Source organism: Pogona vitticeps, chromosome 3, assembly GCF_051106095.1.
Source record: "Pogona vitticeps strain Pit_001003342236 chromosome 3, PviZW2.1, whole genome shotgun sequence".
NCBI classification, from domain to species: domain Eukaryota; kingdom Metazoa; phylum Chordata; class Lepidosauria; order Squamata; family Agamidae; genus Pogona; species Pogona vitticeps.
This window is the reverse complement of record NC_135785.1, coordinates 238,888,230-238,905,185: the sequence shown is the minus strand read 5'-3', so window position 1 is coordinate 238,905,185 and position 16,956 is coordinate 238,888,230. Positions and strand designations below refer to the sequence as shown.

At 39.9% G+C, this 16,956-nt stretch overlaps 1 protein-coding gene across 1 annotated transcript in view; it reads left to right on the top strand.

Moving 5' to 3' along the window:
- B3GLCT (beta 3-glucosyltransferase) overlaps positions 1-16,956 on the top strand; it is a 105,252-nt gene that overhangs the window by 35,204 nt on the left and 53,092 nt on the right. Inside the window, exons 5-8 of the mRNA XM_072993761.2 lie at positions 10,863-10,939; positions 12,748-12,859; positions 14,447-14,583; positions 16,682-16,745. Coding sequence (XP_072849862.2) covers positions 10,863-10,939; positions 12,748-12,859; positions 14,447-14,583; positions 16,682-16,745 — 390 coding nt within the window. The remainder of the gene's footprint in view (positions 1-10,862; positions 10,940-12,747; positions 12,860-14,446; positions 14,584-16,681; positions 16,746-16,956) is intronic.

Genomic DNA, 16,956 nt, shown 5'->3' with positions numbered 1-16,956 from the left:
AATTGATTAATTGGAAATGTAATGTTGAAGGAATTCTTTATAGAAATGTTGGACCCCAGAAAGACAACTGAGTGAGTTTTAGTTCAAATCAAGCCTGAACTCTCATGTGAAACTAACATGACTACTGTGGCTATATAATGAGAAAGTGAAATTCACTAGAAAAGTAAGTACCACTGGGAGAAGTTGAATGCTGTTGAAAAATGGAAACTGAACATGAACTAGATTGATCCATTTAAAATGCCATAGCCTTAAGTTTGGAAGACCTGACCAGAAACATTAATGAAAGGACCTTTGCAATATCATTAATTAATATGTTCATTGTAAGTGGGAGGTGACTTGGTGGCACATAAACAACAGTACCAAATGAAACAAAAAATACATAGAAAATAAGTGATAACAAACATCAGAATTTTCTGAGAGGGAGGTCAGTTTATAGAGTTATATGACAAGCAATGTTACAGGTGAATATTTCCTTTGAATTAGATTTTATTATCCATCTTATTGAGCGTTTCCATTTTGGTTTATTAGGCTTGCCAAAAACATAATTACAGGATATGTTATGCAGTTCCCATCTGTCTGTAGTGGATTGTTAATTTTTCTACATTCATTTTTTTTTACTACAACATGTTCACATTTATTTTGATGTGAAGTAGTAGCAATAAAACATCCTGTTTCCTTCTAGTGTTTGGAGATGTTAATCGGCATACAAAATGTAGTTCATTGCAGAAGAAAAATATGAGGCATTATTATTCCTTTGTTAAAGAAGAACATCCTTTAAGAAGAGGACAGCAATTTTTTTATACTAGGCAAATCACTGCTTCTGACAGGAGTTGTTGTAAATATGCTGGAATAAGCTTCCATAGGATTCTGCCCTCCAGTGCCCAATCTACAGGCATGTTTTTCTGCAGAAAAAGTTGGTGCTTCCAGACAAAAAAATTTAAGACATTGGCCTGAATTCTGTTGCATAGCTATGGAGACATAACTTGATAAGTTATGTCTCCATAGCCATGGGAGCAACAATAACACCAAGGCGGAAATGCTGTCCACAAAATAGTTCTGCGGCATATTGTGCAGTTGGCCTTAACGGGAATCGCATGACTGATTGTGCAGTCTGCCTTGCCTGGGTGTAATGCTTAGCAAAGTTACCTCTAAGTAATTTTACATTATGTGGCAACAAACGAGATTCCAGCCATCGTGTCCCTAGCAAAGTGCATCCCATAGGCCCATGTTCCCTTTGATTCAGACCATCCACCCTGAAAATAATGACCATTGAAGTGCTAAATATGCCTCCATTTGCACTAAGGGTGGCATGATTGGCCATTGTGGTGCATTTTCATTCCCCCAGACCTGTTTCCAACATTGTAAGTGATATTTCTGTAGGTTTTTTAAAAGCTCTTCTTAGATCTAAAAGAATTCCCAGGTGGCTGCCAAATGGGCCAGAAGGCCCCCAGATGACTTTGGGAGTGCAGCTCCCTATTTCTTATCTCTGTTCCTCCCTCCCCCCCCCCCAATATTTTGGATAGGGTGGAATGGCTGGTGCAGAGCTGTCCAGCCCATCAAGGTTGATGGGGTGAATTGCTCTCCAAACCTTACAGTTGCCAACTTTGCACTTATATACAAGGGATCATGACTCGGGGATAGAGGTTTGTACACTCAATCCCTGACATTTCTAATCAAAAGGATAGTATAGGAAGCAATGAGAATAACTTCTGCCTGAGGCTTCGAAGTGTAGCTTTTCAGGGTAGGCAGGCTAGGATGGATAGGCTAACCATCTTCAAGACAGGTTCCTGTGTTTGCCATCTGGCTGTGAGTGCTTGTACAGTCTGAGTAACAAATATTGATCCAAGAATGAGCTGCTGCACATAATTCATAATGTGGGAGAGTGAGGAAGTTATGTGTTGGGGTAAATCCTCATTGCAGATTTCAAGCACAAATACAAGCTTGTTGATTACCATCTTGCCCTAGGTTAATTATATTTTTACATCATAAAACGAGCTGTGAGAGCACAGTAATGTGCCATTTTGTGGTTAACTTGCGCTAGTTCCTAGACACTTTACAGTAATTCTGTTTATTTATATACACTCTTAACAATGCTGTCGGGGTGGCTTAGATCAAGATAAAAATCAAATACAATTCATTAACTCAGTAAATCCTATAATACAGTATTTGAAGCATAGCCCAGTAGTTTAAAACAAAACAAGATTGGATCCTAGCCTGGTATCCTGGATTGTTAATTCACTTTAGGATAGATTTATTCATTTATTTGAAATCTTCATGTCTGCCTTTCTTCTAAAAAGGACCCAATTTGGATGTGACATTGCATTCTTGCTTAATAAAATACATACAGTGGTGCCTCGCACAGCGAGGTTAATCCATTCCGGATTAACCCTCGCTGTGTGAAACATCGCTCAACGGAAAGTAAAAAGCCATTGGAACGCATTAAACATGGTTCCAATTCGGCCGAATACTCACTGTTGTGCGATGTTCCTGGATGGCCGGCAGCCATTTTCGCGCCCTCCCCTCACTGAACGAGGGTGCGAAAACGCTGCGATCAGCTGTCCGGCGGGTCCAAAATGGCCACCGCAACAGCCGAAATGGCCGGGCGCAGCGTTTTCGTGCCCTTGGTAAGCGAGGGGAGGGCGCGAAAACGCTGCGCCCGGCCCTTTCGGCTGTTCCGGCGGCCATTTTGAAGCCACGGAACAGCTGATCGGCGGGTCGCAAAGCGAAGGTCAGTAAGCGAACTGCTTACCGACCTTTGCTCTGTGAATTTTCCCCTATCTAGGTGTCGTTTTGCGATCGCATTTGCAATCGCAAAAACGGCATCGTTGCGCGGATTCGTCGCTCTACAGAGCGATCGTTGCGCGAGGCACCACTGTACTTTCTGCACAGAAGTTAGTGCAGAGAGGGGGTGAAAAAACAGGGAAAACTGAAGAACAAGCCACCGCTGCTAGTGCTAAAGTCTAGTATTCACACTGCACACATTATGTGGTGTAGAATTGTCAGTTGGAGGGACATATGAGGGACCTAATGGGACTTTTGATGCTCATCTTTGTAGCTTCCTAAAGGTGTGTTAGCAGAAAAGGAATCCCATATGAATGCGATAGAATTGCAGCTGGCAAGTAAGCTTGGAGAATATGTAAGTTCTTTTGTTGTGCTGAGGTACCATTGTAGTTCCAGTATTCTGTTTCCTGTGAAAATTATCCATATCTATAGGGTTATGTGACTCTAGTCTGGATCCAACAGTATATTTTCCTGGATTGCACTGCTTCTTGCACTGGAATTGGGAGGGAACCTTCCCAGCTTTTCCTTCAGTTCCCTATGTATCCTAAAAACCTTCTTCAGAATGTTAGAAAACCCTATAGCAGTGGTCTCCAACCTTTTTGACACCAGGGACTGGTTTAATTTAAGACCAATCTCCCAAGGACTGGGGGGCGGGCGGTACTTTTTATGCAGTAGGTTGTTGGAGGATACCTTTGAATGGAGCTCATAAAGGAAATGGAGAGCAGGAGGTGAGCTGCAGTTGAAGCCCTGCCTCCTGTGAGATCAGCAGCAGTTTAGAACCTAATAGGAGCACGCTGACAGAAGGCGGAGCTTTGCTTGCCACTCACCTCCTGCTGGCTGCTCATCTATCCCAGCAGCCCGGTCCTTCCAAGGCCACGGACCAGTCCCGGTCCATGGTCTGGGGGTTTGGGACGCCTGTCCTATAGAACAGGGCTTTTCTTCGTTTGAGTTTGTTTGTTTGTTTGTTTTTTGCCAAAACAAAGGGCTGCAGGGGAAAGAGACCAAAGTTATTGTGCCACTGAAGAAACAGAGGAGTTCAGCTGATGGACAGTATATTCCTGAACCCTGTCTATTAACTGTGGCTCATAATCAGAGATGTGCATATCATTCCACTGTTTTAATCATAAATCTTATTCTTGTTAATCTTTTAAGAAAATGGCTGAATGTTGCCTTGTTCATTTATTAGAAATATATCTGTACCACTTCTTAATTGCACAGATCCTGAAGTGGTAAATGGTGAAACAACCCAACAGAAACACAATAATATAGCATATGGGATTTCCAAACTGTCTGTGAGAAAGCCAAAGTAAAATTAAAAGCTTTCAGTAAACATTTTAAACATTCTAGTTTTGAGGTCTCACATACTGCAGAAAGAAGATCATTCCAAAAGGTTGCTGCTACAGGTTATAACATGTACAATAGTGCCTCCCCTGAAAATCACAGTGACCTGAGGGGTTGGTATAGGGGCAGATGATCTTTGATGTAACTTGAGTTCTGAGTTGTATAATGCTTCACTAGCAAGTTAAACCCAGTTTATTGGCTGTGTGGCCACCAGTCCTTTAGCGCAGTTGTAATGTATACTTGACTAACTACCAGTCAATAACCTAGCCTTCACATTTTGCTATAGCTGCAACTCCTGAAACAGACTTAAGGACACATAGAACACATTGTAGTAACAGGTCTCAGAGTTATCAGTGTGGTGATGGTGCCCTGGCTGCCACAATCTAAGACTTAGTATTCATGTGAAATTAAAAGGAAACTCTTAAATTGCTTAAACTACAATATCTATGACTTCAAATACTTCTAGTTCTTCTATATTGAAAACATCTAAATAATCAAGATAGTAAAATTGTAAAATTATCTAAAAGATCTATGTGAATTAGTTGCCCCAGGCATACGAGACTCATTTTGATTTTGGAAGCTTTGGCTAATTCTCTTAGGCTCCTTTAGGAAGCTCAGATTATCATTGGATTAAAGCCAGTGACAAGGAATATAAAATGATTAGGTTGCTATAAATTCCACTTATTACTTGCTGTTTGCTGCAGGCTGTACAGACAATTTGGCAGCATGCCTGCAATTATGCTGTTCATTTAAATTCAGGGTATAGTTGGAAGGACCAAATGCATTTCTGTTTTTGCTGTTTTGAATATAGAATCTGTTATTAGAAATATATTCTAATGGAATTCTGCCTCTTCCAAAATAGCATGTAGTTGACAACCCTATATTTTCTACATATGGAAGATTTTCATATTTTAAAGCTCCAACACAGTCATAAAACCTTATATACAATATTTAACCAAATCCAATATTTTCATTTATGAAAACAGATTGTGAATGTAGTGTTATCTCCTGTAGCTCTGCTTCTGAATAAATAATGCATCATTAGGATAAGTGCATGATGGAAAAGCATGTACATTTTAAAAAAGAAAATGACAAAAAATGATGTTGAATGGTCAAATCGGAAATGAAGAGTAACATGCAAGTTGTAATGTTGTTCATTATCAGCTAAAAGACTTATTACATATTGGACATCATCATTCAGCAATGGAAATAGTTACTTTACATTAACTGAAAGCTTCCTATGCCCTCTTTCAGGTTCTGAGGCTCCCCAGAGATACCTTTTCCCCCCGGGGAAGCCTTTGGGGTGCAGTGAAAACCTTTAATATTATATAGACAGCTTCATTTGGCCCAGCTCACTTTAAAACATAATAAGATTAGGGTTCAGTTACAGGTGTTTGCTTGTAGCATATGATGTAGGGATGGGTGAATGTAGCACAGGTATAAGGCTTTAGGACTAGCGATTTTTTACTTCCTGAGCAGGGGTCCCTAAAGCTCCTGCCCAGTCCATTTGGGTGATTCCTGTGAAAATAGCCGTTTGGGGGCATTTGCCCCCCCGCTCATGAGCCGACCCATCACTGATGTAATGAGATCAGCCAAATCTTACTGATTGTTTAAAAAACTGCACAGAAAAGCAATACAACAACAACAACAACAACAACAACAACAACAACAACAACAACAACAACAACAACAACAACAACAACAACAACAACAACAACAACACTTTTGAACTGCGAAGCTAGAAGGGACCATATGGATCATCGAATGTACGAAGGGAATGCAATACAGGACATACAATAAATATGTCAGTAACATGGTGACACTATAACAATTACATACTGTTAAAAAAATCTGTGGTTGTCCAAAGATGCTCACTGAATAAGTTCCGTGAGAAATCTTGTAGCCAGATTCCCCACCTTCCATTTTTTGAGGTGGCAAGGGAAACAGCACATCTAAAAACCTTATTGGGAAGATAATAATTGATGTTGATTGTTCAGAATCCTGGTCAGGTCTAAATGGCCAAAAAAGAGAATGGCTTTCCTGTCTCCTGGTTTGCTCTCTGGCAGAGTGCAGTCTTTGGGAAGGAGGCACAGAATTCCTTTTTTAGAAGGACGGATTAATCATTGGAAGGTGTATTGTGCAGTTCCATGGTCTGAGACTAATGATGTCTCACCATACAAGCTTTCTAACTGAGGGAGTATTGGGGAATAGTATGTACACTATCAAAATTTTTGCACAAATGGAGCAGTGTAAATGTAGAAATGAACGCCAAGAGCTTTCTAAGTGACTTGTTTCCAGGTTCTGGAATTTTCTGTTGAGGAAGTTTAGCCTTCCCTCCCCCTCCCCATGTCCTCCTATCCTTTTGCCAGCAGGTGAAGATCTTTTTATTCTATTAGGCCAATGGTTCCCAACCTTGGATAACCCAGGTGTTCTTGGACTGCAATTCCCAGAAGCCTTCACCACCAGCTGTGCTAGCCAGGGTTTCTGGGAGTTGCAGTCCAAGGACACCAGGGTTACTCAAAGTTGGGAGCTACTGCATTAGGCTATTGTTAAGAGAGACTCTGACTACAGTACTTGGGTGGTGATGCCCTCTTGGTAGATTTTTAATTGGGTGGTCAATTTGTTTTTAAAGATTTAATTGTATTTCTTTTTCTGTAATTTTACCACTGCCCACAGGCTTGAATACCACTTATTGGCAGCAAGCTCAAAAATAAATTTTCAAAAATGAGCAAATATAATATGCATGCATATGTAATGGATTTCCATCTAGTGAAAAATATTCTCATGAAGAGGATTGTGAAATTATAAAACAACTGGATAAAATGGCAAGAGCATGTAATTTTAGCTGTCATAATAGTAACATTGAAAAGAAAATTTTTGAATGCTGAGGCCACAGTTGAAGCAGATATATTTGAAATAGCTTCTTCTTTTTTTTTTTTTTTAAGCCAGGATTCAGCCAGATCCTTTCAAACAAAATCAAAGCATTTGTTGGAAGTTTCTCATGCAGTTCTCCATTTTTCCTCTCTTAAAAGGCTATTGAGATGAGAAGCACAGCCTCCTCTGCTTAAAAGAAAATGTTTGACATGGAGCCATCACATGCATGTCTTCTTAGCTATAAATAGCTTTTTATTTTCACATTGATCCTAGTTAAAAAAAAAAATCAAACCAGACTGGTGGTAGAAATGGGGGTATTTAATGAGACCTGCCAAAGTGTGAATGATTTAAGAATTCCCTACCCCTAAGTATAATAAGTGAAATAAATATCGAAGTTTATATGTGACTGAATGATAGATGCCTTGTGTCTTTCTTTATAGGAATTTATAGAATACTGTTTCAGTAGGTTCCCTTGATGACTAAATCAAAAGCACAGAGTCCAGACATATACTATATGTTCATCTCTTCCTCAGTGCTGATCAAATAGCAACCTTCTCTGCCTTGGTGGTCTCCAGATATTTTGAATTGCAACTCCCATCAGTCTCAACATCTCGGACTGGTGGTTGTCCGAGATGTTGAGACTGATGCTAGGTTGCAAAGTGGTTATATAGGTTACACTGAGAATTATTTCTTTATAAAAGTGTATAGAGCTAATATCTTGACTGTGCCTTTATTATTTAGCAAACTATAATGGTCTACTTCAGACGTGTTTTTTAAAACTAATAAGTTGATAAAAGTGAGAACAAGCATTCCCTTCTTGTGTGCAGCGTCAGTGTTTTTGCTGTGATTAGTCTAAAACAGTTTGCTCTTACACTCAAAACTGGGAAACTGGCTTAATCAAAATTCAATCTCCAGGATATGAAATCAAGCCCCTATCTTTTTACTGTTGTCCGTGGATTCCTTCTCCCTCTCCTCACTGATTCTGGGATAATCAGAGCTATAACCAGCAATGCTGGAACTCAGGACAAGCAGCACGAAATGTGTCTATCAGACCCTGCCCCCAGCCCATGTAGCATACAGGGATCTTTGCCAGATCTCTCGGCCCATCGCAAGAGCCACATGGAGAGCAGTCAGAGCAATGTAGAAAGCAAGTGAATGTCATTTTCCTTTTTGGCTCACTGCTGCATCCCTGGCAGTCTTCCTTGCTCTATTGCCAGCTTTCCACTGCCCACTGCCAGCATGTTGCACCAATGCCTACAGTATCCTGGCCTGATACGGAATGGAAACAGGATGTGGGGAGCTATGACATTGGGATTTGGGAGCCCAAGATGTAGACTAAACATGTGTAGCTATATGGTTTCCTGAAAATTAGTGGAGATGCAAGGTTTATAAAAGCAAGATGCCCAATGGCAAGAAATAAATAGGCTCCTGGGTTGGTGGTTTTGCTTAGTTGTTGGTTTTGCTTCTTTTCAGTTTCAGTAACCTGTATCAAAGGCCCACTTGCCGTAGCTACAGCTCTGCAGTGTCTCAGGAATGCTTGTGTATTAACTTACAGATTTTAAACATTTTAAAATTGGATTTAATCAAGGTTTTTATTCTTACTATTTGTTTAAATGTATTTATTATATTTATATAGTATTTTTTAAACTATTGTTTTATAGTTTTAGCTATTGTGAGCTGCCTTGGGTGCTCTATGGGGACGGACGGACGGACGGACGGGCAGACAGACAGACAGACAGACAGACAGACAGACAGACAGACAGACAGACAGACAGACAGACAGACAGACAGACAGACAGATAGATAGATAGATAGATAGATAGATAGATAGATAGATAGATAGATAGATAGATAGATAGATAGATTCCCACTGCATTAGCAGTGATAAAGGAAATTACCATTTCCATTCAGAATGCAATTGAACTTTCAGATAACTTACAGTTCAGAGAAAATCCATCATGGAAAAGCTGAACTGGAACTCACTAATTGTACAATAAAGAAAAAGAAACAAAATGACTGGAATTTTGTTGTTTTGGTATCAGTTTCATACTGTTAATCAGCTGTGTAATATTGAATTATACAGTGGCTTTAGGACTACTTAACAGTAAAATGAGTAAACAGTACAATCAGTTTCTAAACTGACAAAATAGGAAAACATAAATGACATTAAATATGATGTTCATAGTGGATTAAAAGGTAAAGGTAAAGGTTTCCCTTGACAGTTTGTCCAGTCATGTCCGACTCTAGGCGGCTGTGCTCATCTCTGTTTCCAACCCATAGAGATAGCATTTGTCCGCAGACAATCATCCATGGTCACGTGGCCAGCGTGACTGAACACGGAACGCCGTTTACCTTCCCACCGAGGTGGTACCTATTTATCTACTTGCATTTTTGCATTTTGCATGCTTTCGAACTGCTAGGTTGGCGGGAGCTGGGACAAGAGATGGGGGCTCACTCCGTCGTGTGGATTCGATCTTACAAATGGAGGTCTTCTGACCTTGCAGCACAGAGGCTTCAGCGGTTTAACCCGCAGCGCCGCCACGTCCCTTCATAGTGAATTAAAGATTTTCAAAGCTTTAAAATCCTAGGAGAATAAAAGTTTTCTTCCTTTGTCTTGAAGTGACAACTGTGTAGGTGCCAGGTGAGTTTTCTGGGGAGAGGGCCTCAGACTATTGTCTCTCAGTAATTGGGCACACTAGTATGAGTGACAATGGTCCGTCCTAGGCCATCAGTCATGTGAGGCTTTAAAAGTAAGTTCTACCACTTTGATTGGAGCTTTAAAAAGGAATAGAAGCCAGACTGGGAATTATTTAAGTCTGAGTGAAATAAGATCCAAACATCCAGTCTCAGTTAGATCAAAGCATAGCTATAAGGCTGCTAACTATAGCTTCCAAATGATATTCAAAGCATAATCTGTTTTACAGAAATGACATTATTTGTCTTAGAATAAAAAATTGGGAGGAAAGAATCTGAGAAAATGTGTGTTTTATCAAAAGGAGATCTATGCCTTGTATATGTCTGATTTAGACTGCTTCTCCAAGAAAATTAAAATACAATACTGTACTATTCTTCTCTGTGATAGTAGATAATAAATATGGCCCTGTTTCTTTCACCTGCTTTGGGGAAATATAGTTTTTATTAAGTGTTGTGAGAGCATTTTAGCTGTTCTTTAATTGTTTAATTTTCGATTAAAAGGATAATCTACCTCAAGTACCGGTATCTTAATCTAAGTAAATGGTATCTCACAGCCATTTTCACAGACAAAAAAAATGACAAATGCAGCCTTTGGGTTCATAAATTGATACATACTTGAAAACTTGTCCAGCATTTTCCATTTTATTCATTTTGTGCATTCTTTTTGATGCCATTTTTCTAGGTACCAGTAGATCTGGAATTTTAAAAAAAGACTAACTTGATAATAAGTTTTTTGTTAACTTGTTTGTTGTGTACTTCAGTGAGCTTTGTGACGTTAAGCTTTGTTTCTAATAATTCAGAATATTTATAAATATGTTTGCAAGCAAACATTTTGTGGAAATAACTGATGTCAACACGGTCTGTAGTTTTAAAACAGAGGGCCAAATCTTATGCGTTACACCCACTGATGTAACCTGTTTGGCATAAACCTTGGTGGCAAATTGCTGCAAGTTAAAAAGTAGGCATAAGACATGCCATGTTGCATGCCAGGTCACACAAGTAAGTGCACAACAGCAAATGTCTACACTGACTTCTTAATTTGTGTAGGTTTGCCACCAAGATTGATGCCAGTTGTGTTATGACAGTGTAGAAACACAATTTGATTTTGCTTGGATTTTTCATTAATAAGTATATTGTATATTGATCAAAATGTTTTTGTGTTTTTCCTAAAGGAGATGCCCACAGTGTTGCTTATTCATCAGATGAACAAGCATGAGGGTGCATGGACAATTTTATCTTTGATGCATGAGTAAGTGCAAAACTCAGATATGAGTTTTGAGCAGCATTTTTTGGTTCAGGTCACATGTGTGTTACAAATAGAACAGTAATGTCCAGTGGAAATATGGCAAAAGAGGTCGTTTATATACTGCTGACAATAGATGACGTTCTGTGTTGATGCCAAACATCTTCAATTTTATTCGCGAAGGCTTTCATGGCCGGGATCTAATGGTTGTTCTGGGTTTTTCGAGCTCTTTGGACGTGTTCTGAAGATTGTTCTTCCTGACGTTTTGCCAGTCTCTGTGGCCGGCATCTTCAGAACACGGCCAAAGAGCCCGAAAAACCCAGAACAACCATCTTCAATTTTGTTGAGTTTTCAAAGAGGTATTTAGTCTGCTTCAATATGTACAGCATACTGCTGTTGTGGCAGCTTGAAGACTAACGAAAACAAAAATGTGAGGGTACCTTTCAGCCCAACAGGTTTATTTCAGTATCAGTTTTTCTGGATCACAGTCCATGTCTTCAGACATTTCAAGTGTCTAAATAAGTAGATTGTACTTATTTAGACACTTCAAAACTTCAAATATAAACCTGTTAGTCTGAAATGAACCTTAATGTTTTCTTTTGTGTACAGAATTTTTTTTCTGAGCTGGTTTAAACTGGCTTGAAGTTTTAACTGCTGCATGGCTAGAGTATGTTCCTTATTTGGAAAAGTTTTATTTAGAAAAGAAAAGCAAGACCCATCGGAATGCAAAGAAAGCAAAGCAAAAAGCAAGCAGATCGTGCAAGACCCATTGGAAATGGGGGGGGGCAAAAAATCAAGAAAACCTCCCAAGACCCATTGGGAATGGGAGGGCTTCCCCTGGTAGGCCCAGTCTATTCCCTGGGAAAGCCTGAAAGTGCCGATCGCGGTGGCGGCCGACCCCCGGGAGGTCTCTGATGGCGGCAGAGAAGCCCTGGGAGCTTCCCCACCGCCATTGAAGACCTCACGGGGGGTCCCCGCTGCCACGATTGGTGCCTCCTGAGCTCTCAAAGGGTTCCCCCCCACATCGGAGGAAGCCCTTTAAATTTCCCGCCATTTCGCCCTGCCTTTTTGCCTTCAGAGCTCTCAAAGGGCTTCCTCCGATGTTGAGGGGAAAGCCCTTTGAGAGCTCTGAAGGCGCCGATCGCTCCATTGGCATCGACTTGCGAACAGAGCCTCGTTCGTAGGTCAAGGCTCCATTTGCAAGTCAATGGCAATTTTTTCCAACAGAGCGGTTCGTAAGTCGAAATGTTCGTAACTAGCGTCGTTCGTAAGTCGAGGGTTGACTGTAATACCCTGTCTTAAACTAATTTAGAAACTATCATATCCATGAGTCAAGACCCATAATTAAGATTGTGTTGGGACTAATGAATTCCAAATTAGATGAAGGAAGAGCATTTCCTGATTTTGGTTAATTAATACCCATTGTTAGAATTATTTTGTGATTAATAAATAAATTACAAATTAGATTAAGCCAGAGTATTTCCTGATATTTTGGGAAAGCGACTCAGCTTAGTCAAACCTAATTCACTTCAAGGTTGGGGGATTCATCAGAATTTATGCAACGAACTGCATTCCACAAAAAATTAAAAAAAATTAAAGCCAAATTAAATTTGTTTTTTTAATGGATTGCAGGACTTCTTGTTGGTTTGTTGCAATGGACTAACATGGCTACGTCATAGAAAAATAAACAGGGTTGCAGAGATTCATGAATTAGTCTTTTGATGAAAATCAGTTCGTATTATTCTTTAAATTTTTGTAATTCCCTCCTGTTTAGTATCCCATCTTCTAATATACCCAACTCTTTCTTCTGTCAGTTTTTCTGTTGCATACAGCAGAAACTCTTCGTGGATTTTTTTCTGTGAAGAAGATACAAGAATACATATTGCAAAACTACTGAAAACACTTAGAAGATATGACAAGTCCAAGGTGATTTTTTGAGATGGTTACTTAGTTTTGAAGTAAATTTTGAAGTACTAAAATGTGGAGAAGAAAATGAGATTTTGATAACTTTGCATTTATACAGTGCTGTAAACACAAAGGATGCTTTAATGAGTAAGGCAAGTTTCACTTCTGGCTTTAAGGTACTTAACAGAAGTTGAAATTAGTCCATGGTTATATATACCAAGATGTCAAGGAAACTGCATTATATTCTGGTGCAATATGGTTTCAAGATTTTAAGAGTTGCTTGATGAATCTTAGTGGCTATTCCTCAAGTTGATGTATGAAACATTTTGCCACTATTTTGAGTGGTATGGCAAGGGACGTGGCATTCCCAAGCTATTGACAACCATGCATTGTTTGTGCAAGCATGTCTAAAGTTAATTATTATTCCACCTGCATATATATGATGGAGAGAACCTCATTCAATGGTGTATTGACACCTCTTATTTACTTCTCAGGTAGTTTTCCTGTCAAAGCACTGTCTATTTATATGTATGTTTACCTTTAGAGAAAGCAGTGTAGAACTGATAAATACAATAATGTGTGGCGTTCTGTAAACAAAGAGCATGAATGTGTTGTCTTCTGGGGTCCTTGTGAGTCTTGAAGTGTGTGTGTGTGTGTGTGTGTGTGTGTGTGTGTGTGTGTGTGTGTGTGTGAGAGAGAGAGAGAGAGAGAGAGAGAGAGAGAGAGAGACTTGTCAAAGACAAGGCACAGAAAATATAAAGAAGTTATAGAGTTAGTTCACATTTTCTTCACCTGGAGGTGAAAAATCTCAGTGATATTTGAAAATTCCTTGTTGAAGTGTCTTGTCAAGTTGAACAGCCTAGAACAGCGATGGTGAACCTATGGCATGCATGCCACTGCTGGCACGTGGAGCCCTTTCTGCCAGCATGCGAGCCAGATCGCTACTCCCCTCCCTTGCGCAGCCAAACCTGAGAAGGCAGCTGCAGAGCCGCCGTGCTGGTGCTTCGGCATTCAGATCCAAACTGCTGGTGCTGGCAGCAGATCCAGAGTGGGGTCTTGAGGCACCTCCGTTCCGGGATTCCCCCTTCTGCCACCGCCACATCCCCCCCATCATGTGCAAGTTCATTTCATAGCGCATATCTGTGCTGGATTCGGTTCTGATCATCCGCCCTCCCATGCCCAAGGTGTTGAGCCTCGGGAGGGATCTGCCGCCATTCATGCTCATCTTGGCAGCTCTGTCGGCTCACGCTCCGCGCTTCCAGTAGTAAAACAGAGACCCCCGTGAGAACAAAAGCATGAACTCGCCCTGGACGACCTGAACAGAAGTTCTTTGGGGAAGGGAAGGCTGCTCCCACTGCCCTCTCTTGCCCTCTTTCCCCCACTTACCACCTCGTAGTCTTTGCAAGGCGCAAGTCTTCAAGCAGTGCCCAGAGAGAACTGGAACTTCCGGTTCCGCCACGCCCGCTGTTTTTTCTTCTTCCCCAGTTTGGGCACGGAAGCCCAAAAAGGTTCACCACCACTGGCCTGGAATAACGAAAAAGAATTATCAAGTATTCTTTATATCCCTATGAGCAAGATGAGTTCAACAGTATCTCTTTTCTCCTGCAGGAACTTTTTTTAGGCAAACCCTTACATGATGATGAATCTACAATAATTCACCATTATGCTTTTGCTGAAAACCCTACAGTTTTTAAATATCCAGATTTTGCTGCCGGCTGGGCTGTTAGCATTCCCCTTGTAAAAAAGTAAGAATTCAGATTTATAATCTTTTGAAAATTTGACTACTAAACATTTGTAAAATATTTTGCAGAAGTAAAGAATGCTAAACATAAAGTATTTGTTTCTTCACATCTTCTGTGTGTCTATATAGAAAATGAGACTTTTTCATCACAAGTGGGATTCCATCCAGCATTGAGTAGCTGAGTTAGTTAATTAACTATTTATAACAAAACAAATAGCAATTAAAATTTAGTAAGTGTACATGTTAGGAAAAAAATACATCTGAATTGGTGGTATTATTGTACAGGAAAAGAAGCAGAAGCTCTGAAGTGTATCAGAAATACCAGCTTTTGTTGAAAAATAGTACTATAACTAAAAATCTCAACAAAAATGGATTATGTTTATTGGAATAATTGTATAGTCTCAAAAAAGAAAAGGTTTTAGTTTTATCAGGCCTCTTTGCCAGATAAGATACTGGGGAGGAAATTAAATTTAGGAGCTAAATGGAAAAAAACCCAATAGAATAGCATTTTCTGAACAGTATTTAAAGGAAGCAACAGACATGGAGGCTTAATATCCAATCTGATTAAGAACTTTATTGAAACTAAACATGTGTTTATTGTCTTTAATTGGTATTATATTATATTTCCATTCTTTCTAGTTAACCAACATAGCTGCCCACTGTTCTTGAACAAGTAAACAGTAATATTAATGATGCTCCTTCAAGCTGATTATGGCTTATAATGAACCCTTCCAGGGTTTTCTAGGTATAGAGTACTGTACTCAGAAGTGATTCACTGTTGCCCTCCTCTGCGGTTGTTCTGGGATCGTGCAGCCTGCCCAAGGTTGCACAGGCTGGTTCAGTTCCAAGGAGGCGCAGTGGGGAATTAAATTCCCAGCCTCTAACTCTGCAGCCATATACAGTATCTAATTCGCTGAGCTATCTAGCCATTCAAGTAAAAAGAAATGCTGGAACATGTATTTTTATTATTAAAGTACTCTTAAACAGAGTGTTTAAATCCTTTAACATTAATGTAATGCCATTCAGTCTGATGATTCTGGCTCTTTCATTCTGTACTACCTGAAGCTTCTTCAAGTGCAGTTACATGCATAATGTGTTATAGTAATTTAATTGGGAGGGTGCCAGAGCATGAACCTCAATGTCCTAATTCTCCCTATTAAGGAAACAGGTGCCTGGTCCCCTTCCATAAACAAACCTTAACTTGCTCCTCGAAGCAGCTATTACATACCCTCTCCTGCTACTTGTTTATAACGAAGCTGAGCAAGAATCAAGAATATAGGTAGTTGGCTGCACCCTTCGAAGTATCTTTGTCCACAGACTGTGACATAAAACTGATCTCATGCAGTGCAGAACTCTGGACACATCCTTTGGAGCTGTTATTATCCAAACTCCAACGATCATGTTCAAAGTGTGTAAGAGTGCCTTGATTGTCAAAATGGATTGGAACCAATGTGCCCTCTAAACTGTGCAGCTGCACAGTGCTGCACCAGGTGCGCACACCCACAGCCAGTGTTTCTGCCCCTTTGGTGCCAGGGGTACAGGCATGGAGTGCAGAGCCCCACTCAGGAAGATGAAAAATTGGAGAGAATGTTGGTTGCAGCCTTATTCATTCATTCATTCGTTCATTTCACTTCTATGCCATCTCATTATTGTTTTCATTCTCTGGGCGGTTAACTTGTCATTGTATGGTTCTGAGCCAGATTTTATCAGCTTAATTCACTGCTCAGAGATGGCTGCTTGAACATGTAAAGAAGATGGAGGTATGACTACTTTGCCTCCCATACTGCCTCAAAGTAGGCATGAGAATATAATCTCAATTGCATGGGGTCACATTCATTGTGAAATTGCACTGTCTATATTCCTGTTGTCTGTTTCATAGCTCACAGGTCCATAGTAAACCATGAAAATGAGTGCCAAAGAGGATGCTTGGGGCCAGTCATCTCAACAGTAAATGTGTAAATGTAGTTCAAGGATAGAGTTGCAGAAACATAATGCTAGCAGGTGGTGATATGACAGCTTGAAATAAGAAAACTCAATTTTATTTCCACATATAAAATACATAGCATATAATTGATTGTATTTTTATTATCCGTATTGCACAGGCTTGCAAACAGACTGAAGAATGAACCTCTGAAGTCAGACTTCACAATAGATTTAAAATATGAGGTAAGTCTATTGTGTTATTCTGGAAGACTTGTTTTGCCCTAGCTGCTCTTGGCTCTGTGATACAGGAGCAGGGAAGCTGAACTGACCATTAGGTATTTCCATCCTTTACTTTTCATTGATAATAAGTGGTGAAGGTAAGCATATTAATAGCAAATTTATTCTTTAACTATTTGATCTTTATGTCAGCAAACAGCACCATCCATGTATGAGA